Raw genomic sequence first — 9,014 nt, forward strand, 5'->3', positions numbered from 1 at the left:
TATATATATATATATCCATTTTACTACTCTTAGTATGCACATGAATAAATTCTTACAAACCCTTTTTATAATAATCTTCTCAGTCTTGGACAGGGTACAGTGCAGATGGAAAAGATTAAATATAAAAATTCTCCAAGATTTGTATTGGAAGCTAGGGGGCCAAGTGAGGCTCAATTTCAGTCTCAATTCATAATTCTCCATTCCAGACGCTCTTGCTTGTGACAAATTAATCTTTCCTATTTTATCAGCAGTGTCTTATTACATAGCTATGGAAAATGAAGTGTATTAGGAAAACAATATTAATGCAATAAAAATACAATTTTCCCCTCAGCCATGTTGAGGATGTCAGAAGATCACGTGCTTCCTGAGCTGAACAAGGTAGTAGTAACATTTTCTAATAAGCGGTGGTTTACTCTGTAGTCTGCTTAACTTGAGCGCAGGATTAAAGGTTTATTTTTGCTCCAAAATCTAAAGGATAGTGTCTGTGCCATTTTTTTGAGAAAGTTGATGCCTGCAGATTCACACTAATATGCTGTCTCGCATGAATTGCTTTTCCTGTTTACTTCCTTAATGCTACTCTTTTTAGTTCACTGTATGTGAACGCGAGGCCTCTGTGGACAGCAGCTGGGTATGTGCCATAAATTACTGTGTTACCCAGAATGGGATTTTAACATCTTTCCCGGTACCCTGGTGGAGGAGATGGAATACATCTGCATCAGATTTGCAGACACTGTCACACTGGCTGAAACTGCTAGTGCACTCAGGACAGAGGTGCCTTCCAGAAAGAAATAGATGGGCTGGAGGAATGGACAGACAGAGACCTCCTGAAGTTCAACAAGGACAAACGCAGGGTTCTGTCCTGGGGAAGAGTGACCCCCCTGCTACTGCACAGCAGGGCCCCAGCTGGCTCAGAGCTCTTCTGCTGGATGGGCTTGGGGCTGTGGGTGGGTGCAAGCTGGGCGTGAGCCAGCAGTGTGCCCTGGCAGCAAAGTTGGCCAGCAGTAACCAGGGCTGTACTAACAGGAGAATGGCCTGGAGGGCACAGGAAGTAGCCACCCTCCTTATTTAGCACTCACCAGATCACATCTAGAATACTTTGTCCAGCTTGGGGGTCTCCTGTACGAGACAGAGGTGAATCAACTGGAGTGAGCTGAGCAGGGTGCTCCCAGGCAGATTGGAGGCTGGAGTGCTTGCCCTGTGAGGGCAGGCTGAGGGATCTGTTCTTGTTCAGCCTGCAGACCCTGTGTTCTGTGCTCATGGAAACGTATTTCTTATCCTTTGCTTTTCTCACCACTTCTTTTCCTTTTAGATGACTCAAAAAGATATCACATTTGTTGCTGATTTTCTTACTGAACACTTCAATGAGGTAAGTTGTACTGGTTTGCCAAATACAGCATATAACTGTACTCCTCCTGCCAAGAATTGAATCTGCAAAATCTTACAATAACATAATTCAGTCATCTTTTTGTATGCTACTGCTCATTAGCTTTCAATTTAAATAATGGGGGGTTTTGCATTATTTTTTTCAGGCACCAGAACTTTACAATCGCAAAGGAAAATACTTCAATGTGGAGAGAGTTGGACAGGTAAAGAACTAGAGAATAAATGGAAAAAGAATAAAAGAAAATTCTTATATGGAGAGTTTAAAGCTGTGCCCACTTCTCATCTCTGTCCCTTTTGCTCTGTGTTGCACATAGCAATAACAGTAGAGTGTTTTAATTATTTTCCTCTATTATCAAGAAAATGTGTTTGAAAACCATCTTATTGTTTTACCTTACACTTGCTATATTTTTAAGAAAAGGGTGAAATTTCTTTGCAGCCAAAATAGTAATACAAAACTGAAATGTTTGTTCTCTTTATGCCATTAATCACTGGATTTCAAAATGTTTGTGCTCAGACTCAATTTAAAAATCAGTTTATTATGGAAATATCACTGTGTTCTTAGTCAATAATTGATTTTTCTTACTGCTTCTAGAAGGGGTGGAATATTTAATTTTTAAACTAGGGCATGTTAGATTAAGAAGAAATACTGAGCAGACTCATGAGCAGTAGTGCTGGAGGAGAATTCTAACATCCTTTATTCTTAAAATGCAATCTTAGAAATGTCTGCCTTTTTTTGTAGTACTTGAAAGATGAAGATGATGATCTTGTGTCACCACCTAATACAGAGGGAAACCAGTGGTTTAACTTTCTTAAAAACAGTACTCATCTTAAAGGTAAAGCATGCTTCAGTAAAAAGTAAAAGTGAATCAAAGTTATGCATAGAATGTAAAAATGTAGAAGAGTTATGCTTATAAGTTATTTCCGTAGTGTTACTCATGGGTCTTCCTCTGAATAGAATAAAATCGGTGGGCTTTGTTATTTTACACAGTTTTTATGTAGCTGCTTACCCAGTCAATTACCATTTTCTGAGTATTAGGAGTTTCCTACCTTTTATGCACCAGTTGCAGAAATATTGGCTTAGAAGGAATCCCAGGAGTTGTCTGTTTTAAGAGATCTCAATTCCAGTTTTAGGAAGTAATGATTACACTTAGGTCATGGCTGGGGGAAGTGTCCTACATTGCTCTCTTTCACAGGAGTCTGAGACTGTTTTGTTAATTGATGGTGAGAGCAAAGTAGGAGTAGAACAAGCTTGTGGTGAAAATAATCCTTGTTTAACTTTAAAAACCATAGACTGTAAAACTTGTACAGCACAAACTGGCTTGTAGTAGAATTTGCCTTTTCCAGTCTACTTAATTCAATAAAATGGGGAGAAGTGGTAGCTTTTTCATTTGGAAAAGTAGTTAGAAAATGTATTTTTAGACATACTTTGAAAATGTTTGATGCTTTAAATATGTAGGCTATTTGACTGGTCGTTTCTGTTATTGCCCAAGATTCTCGACTGTTTGTAGAGATGGCTTATAAGTGGTTTTGTTGGTATACTTGCCAAATTAATACAGATATTTACAGGATTATAGGACAAGTAATGCTTTTGTCATTGACACTTTCTACCCATCTTTGGTGGTTTATATTGCTTTGTTGGTTGATGTAATTTTTATCATTTTTCCAGCTGAAAATTGGAAAAGAAACATTGGTTACCTACTTTAAGTAATGAGATTTCTCTTAAAAGCTAAATGTCTTCTTACGAAGTAGTTAATTTCATAAGAACGAGTCAGTCCTATTGAAGCCGAATCACAGCTACTATAAAAAGCAGGGAAATTGTTGTGCTTAAACAAGATGTTTTATGACAACTGTGTTTCTAGGTCTCACATAAATGCAATTCTGTCTTTTTGGAATTTTGACTGCACTGTGAAGAAAAGCAGAAGAGGCAGGCAGGCAAGCCTCCAATGTCTCATTTGCTTAGTTCATGTTGTAAACCAGTTAGTTACTTAAGTTAGAATTTATAGTCAGGAAATGGTTTAGGTGGTCACCTAATCCAGCCAAAGCAGGGGTAATTTTGAAGCTAAGCTGGGTTGCTCAAGGCTTCGTGCAGTCGAGTCCTGTGCAGCTTTGAGAACAGTGTCTTCTGTAACACCTCCTTTAGGCTGCTGAAGGAGACCAGGGGGTTCCTCCCTGTCAGCCCTTGCTTCTAGCCCTGCCACCCTGTTACTGAGCCTCCCTCCGCTGGACTCGCTCCACTTTGCCGCTTCAGTAACAGCACAGGGTGTTTTTAAAGAGGTGCAAGCGTTATTTAAATCTCTTTATCTCTTTACAGAAAGTCCTCTTCTGTTTCCCTATTATCCTGAGAAATCACTGCATTTTGTCAAAAGGCAAATGGAAGGGGTCATTGATCAGTGTTTACAAAAGCCAGCAGTAAGTGCCGTTTATATAAATGATAACTTTTAGGGGCAGCAGTCAGCTGTAGAGAGTGGTCATGCTTAGTAAAGCCTGAAGTTCTTATCTTTGTCTAGAGTGCCTACAACTTAGATGGTGGCGTGTAATCCAGGTTCACCACTACTAGGATGTCTCAAGCCTTTGGCTAGAGGGAGTGTAATGTAAACTAAAAATCCCCCATCTTCTGTTCTCACATTTTTGGTATCTCTTTTTAATGTTAATTAGCTCGGTGTATGCACTGTGTACTAGAGAACTGTGTTAGCTGGCAATACGTTAGCCTATATATTGTGAAGAAGCATGAAACAAGTGTATGAAGTGACAGCAGTGTTTGCATTAGGCATGTTTGTTCCAGCATAAATATTGGTGGATGTTTCTTTGATGTGCTCGGGTGCTTTTGTTTGTTTGTTGGTTTTTTTCTCAAAAACATGTATAATTATGAATAACTGCCTGGATTTTTTTGACTTGTTCTCATTGTATTTGGTAGGATGTAATAGGAAAGTCAGTGCATCAAGCAGTTTGCATGTCTCTTTACAAAACTTCTCAAAGGTATTTCTTTACATTGTTTCTAAAGCTCAGTTGCATAAACTTATGGTAACATTTTTATGAACTGGTTTGGTCTTCCTTTTCAGTGAAGATTCCACACCTCAATTATTTAAGCTACCATTTCTGTAAGTATGCTGCTATTCCTTGTGCTGTGTGTTTTACCTTTTATTAAAACTTGACCTAAATTTTCATTTCCTTCCCCCACATTACAGATGGAATGACAAAACATCCGATATACATTATGTTCTCTTCACCATATTAGAGAATTCTGTTTCTAAGATATACATTTTGAGGAGACATACTGATACTTCTAGGTGAGTCAAAAAAGCAAAAAGTGATTCGTGAGCTTTGGCACATGGGTACAGAAGCAATTACAATTTGAATCTACTTGTAAAAAGAAGGAATGAGCAGCATGAATACCATCTTTCTTGGTAGTAGAGAAAACGAGGAGGACATTAAGAAGTGCAGTACGAAGCTGCAGCAGGAGTTTTTGTTGTGATTACATTTTCTGACTCTAATACTAGACCAAACATGGGTTTAGGCTTAGGAAAAGGCTAAAGACTCCCTTAATTTTATTCCTCACAGAATTGGTTGTTTATGCAAACTTCTGAAAAATTACAGGGAGTCTTGCTTTCAGTGTTGCTTTTTCTTACTGTAAATATTATTCCTTGCTCAACCCCTTGCAGCCTGTAGTTTATGAAAAAATAGGAGGTGGACTTGTAGGTGCAACAGACAGAATATGTCTCTGTGGAGTGCAGTTTTCTGTACCTTCAGGAGTTTCTGTGCCCAAGGTGCAGTTTGTCACTGCCTACTTGTCCTCATACAGCTATTTAAGATACATTCTGTCAGTGGGATCACTGAAATGACCTGGGTTTAAAAAATAACAAAAACTCCTCTCTCTAAAATACTGGGTTTTATAATCTGTCATTTAATTCGAGGAGATTATGAACTGTGATAGGAGTGGGAATTTTTAAAGCAATTTTATTGCTGAAGGGAACACATCTTTTGTGTTTCCAACTGAGAGCTGCTGGTGACAAAATTACAGCCTTGTGGTGTAGTTTCTGTCCTATTTCCTCCCTCGCTGATAACTAAAAGAGTCCAAACTTGTCTTCTGTCAATTTGAGTAGCAGGTACCTTAACAGACTTGAGACCAGGACAACCGAGCCAAGAGTTCAGCACAAAGAACTGCATCCCACAAGCCAGACATATTTTTCCCATTTGACTCCCATTAGTCATTTTTTGCTGAGAGGCAGAAAAAATCAAAAAGTTTCCTCCCATCCACCAGTTACATCATTTTGGGGTGCAGCCATGTGTTATGCTAAACTTAGGCTTACATCATCTCTTAGCATAGTTACTGTTAGAGACTTTGGATTCTCCATGAATGGAAAAGAAACTAGTCACTGAGATAATGAACACTGTTATTCTAGGTCTGTCAGTAATGGAATTCTTGCAGTGGAGTTTGGAAACTTCTTGAACAACACTATAAATGAGAGCTCAGACTCCAGGTCAGTATATTTGATTTTATTTCCAGAATTGCAGATTGCTAAATTGAAGACTCATTTTCTAGTCTTTATTTTATATTAGCTTCCCAGGCATTATAGTTTGAGTTTTATCCTGCAAGTTACTACTTCAGACACTGGACTAGCCTGTAGTCCCTGAGTGGGTCAGGTTGCAAGAAACGACAGAGGTGCATGAAGCTGCAGGACTGTGGGAGTCTTATGTCTGTAATGTTCTTTAGGATGGAGTGAGACTTGATATGACTGAATGAAGGCATCTTAGAAGGCATGGCAGGCCAAACTCATCCTTTTCATGTAGAGAGGCCAGATGTGATTGCTGTTAGTACCTTCAGTTGTGTTTATAGTTTGGTTGGGTTTTTTCCCTTCAGAATCATTTTTCCTGCATGATACAGCAGACTGATGTGGTTATGACTGTCCTTCAGTGTCTTAGCTGTGTGACTGACCTTTTTTGTCGTGTACAGTGAAGCTCACTGTTATCTGCTGAGTACCTCTTAACTTGAATGATGTGCAACTTAAAGTGAATACAGAACTGAAATATTTTTATTCCTTGATGCTTTCTAAATTATTTTTCTATAGATGCTACAGTTGTTTAGATGCACACTTCTATGATGATGAAACTGTAACTGTAGTTCTGAAGGAGACTGTGGAACAAGAGGGGAAGGAGAGAGTCTTGGCTCAGCTGCCATTATCTTCAGTATATGCAGATGAGGACCCAGACAGGGAATTCATCTGGGATTCTAGTAAAAGGTATTGAAAAACCTTGAGCAAGTCTGAAAATGCAAAACTGAAATGCAGATTAAGCCAGTTGCTCATGCATTGTGCCTGTGTAAATATTTCAAAGACAAAAACTTTTTTTGTGCCCAGGAGGATGGGGTGGGAAGATGGAAGTTTCCTATACAGTTGGTTTTGTGGGTTTTTTTTGGGGGGGATTGGGTTGGGATTGATTTTGGTTTTTTGAGACTGAATGAGGATGGTGTATGTGGCTCTCATGAAACGGGAGCACCAGTTGAACACACACTGTAGGACTGAAAGTCTTCTTTCTTCAGATGATGGTCTTTTCTGGTCAGAATACTTGAATTGAGGATGTTTTCAGCATATTTGCTTATATGCCTTTGCCTTGCAGTGAGGGTACACAGGTATTTCTTCATCTTTCCCCTTGTAGTCACCCTTAAAACTATTGTCAGCTTAGCCTTGAAACATCAGATTTGGTGCCTCTCTTTGTGTTGGCATAGGGAAAGGAGAGTGAGAGAGAGGAGATCTGGGGGAAGTGCACACACGAAGAAGGTCAATGTGGTTCATGCAGTGAATCCAGTCTTTTAGTCCTTGAACATCACTTGCTTTTTATTTTTTTCACCCTATGCCTTTCTGGTGCATTGCTTAAGAACATTTTTACCTCAAAGTGAAGAGCTATACTGAACTGTAAATTTTTTAATGCCACAAAGAAATTGTGCCTTGAAGAATGAACAGAAAAATATTTAAAGCAAGTTCAAACTAATCCAGGCTGCTGTAATAGGCAGGGAGTTCCTTCACCCAGTCCTTACAAGTGGAGGTGAGCTGGAGTGATACATCTTTGAAAGGTCAGGGAGGCCAGACTTCTGTGTAAGCAAAGGTATTGCCTCCAGGACTTGGTTCTTAAACTCCTCTTCTTGAAGAGGAGAGGTGTGAAGGAAGGCCATCCTCATCTTCCTGCTGTAGCTGTTACTTGTGGGAAGATCAGGCTTTACCACTCCCTTCTCACCTGCTGTAATCTCTTACCTCAGTTGAACTGTGCTATGTCTCCACAGTTGGATCCCCTGCTCTAGAACACAGGTAGCACTCTGTTACGAAGGTTTCAATACTTATCTGCTTGTTGCATATGATATAATAAAACTTGGACATAAGAAAATGGACTGACTGAGGATTTTTTTAGGACTGGAATTGTTCCTTATGTACTAGGTGTGTGCTTTTCTTCTTGCTATGTGCAGGCTGGATGAGCAAAGTGGGGACATACCCACACGTACTGTCTTCTTGGAGAATCAGTGGAGGGTGCTGGAGAATATGAAAGCTCAGTATGTTTCTGTAAATGGCATTAGAAAAGTTTCCTGCGTGGTAAGTACAGTATCTGTGAACTATTAAAGAAACCATGCTGTGACAGGAGAGAATGATAACTTGTTTCTGCTAACTTTGAGATTTATCAAAGCTTTAACAGACAGATTATGCTTTCATAATCTGTTGTAAGTCTGTCAGGATACCTCTCTCCTAACACAGCACAGGCAAACTTTAACAGAACAGCTCTCCTTGTTTTACTTTTTGGCCTGCAGAGAAATAAAAAAAGTTGCTAATTTCCTTGATACCTCCCTTTCAAAGATAAAGGCTATTTTCAAAGCTACTGACTGACATTTAAAATGGTACTGGTGCATGGGTTTATTAATGGAAACTTCTTGATGTCTCCATAGCTAAGTTCAAATCTCCGTCACGTGAGGGTGTTTGAGATGGATGTAGAGGATGATGGGGAAGCTGAGGAAGAAGAGGAAGAAGAAACGATTCAGATTGCAGCTGGGGAACCTGATGAGCTAAATCGGTCTGCGGACAACCAGGACAATGTATGTGGTGCGTCTGCTGAAGAACTACCTGATGAAACTGAAGAACCTGAATCAAGTCTGGATCCTTGACATAGGCTTTTGTACTGGTAAAGGGGCAAGACTGTAATCTAACTTCAGACTGCAGAGATGGTACCAACAGCTGCAGGAAGATGTTGTGTGTCAGAATTCTGTATTGCTTCTCAGCTGAGACTGTGTTCTAGAGTGTGCTTATTGGACCCTTTTTTGTCTGGCACGTGGTTTGGTATGACCTAAATTTCCTTGAGAGCTTTTCCATTTGTAATTTTTTTTATAGGTGAGGAGAAAAACACCAACTGATGTTCTTGTAGTTCAGTTCTGAATACTGTAATCAAGGTAAAATGAGCAGGTATATTAAAACAACAGAACTCAGGGCTGAATCCTTTTCTCCTCAAACTTTGTGTTCTTATAATGGGTACAGAGGCTTCCTGAAGAGCCAGACTCTAAGACTGTATGGCCAACAACAGGCTTGCAGATCAGCATAAGACTAGTTAGACAACAAAATTTAGCAACTGTTACTTAAATGCATACCTCTAAAAATTCT

General features: G+C 39.4%; 1 protein-coding gene across 1 annotated transcript; it reads left to right on the plus strand.

Moving 5' to 3' along the window:
- The first annotated feature begins 333 nt into the window (after positions 1-333).
- On the plus strand, positions 334-8,524 carry LOC103777689 (anaphase-promoting complex subunit 4-like). The gene is made up of 12 exons (XM_008945250.1): positions 334-378; positions 1,310-1,366; positions 1,530-1,586; positions 2,123-2,216; positions 3,695-3,792; positions 4,298-4,359; positions 4,443-4,481; positions 4,569-4,670; positions 5,784-5,861; positions 6,450-6,620; positions 7,838-7,961; positions 8,309-8,524. Exons 1-12 carry the CDS (start codon positions 334-336, stop codon positions 8,522-8,524), a joined length of 1,143 nt encoding a protein of 380 aa, XP_008943498.1.
- The last annotated feature ends 490 nt before the right edge of the window (positions 8,525-9,014 follow it).

The sequence above is a fragment of the Merops nubicus genome, unplaced genomic scaffold, assembly GCF_000691845.1.
Source record: "Merops nubicus isolate BGI_N331 unplaced genomic scaffold, ASM69184v1 scaffold21558, whole genome shotgun sequence".
Classification (NCBI taxonomy): domain Eukaryota; kingdom Metazoa; phylum Chordata; class Aves; order Coraciiformes; family Meropidae; genus Merops; species Merops nubicus.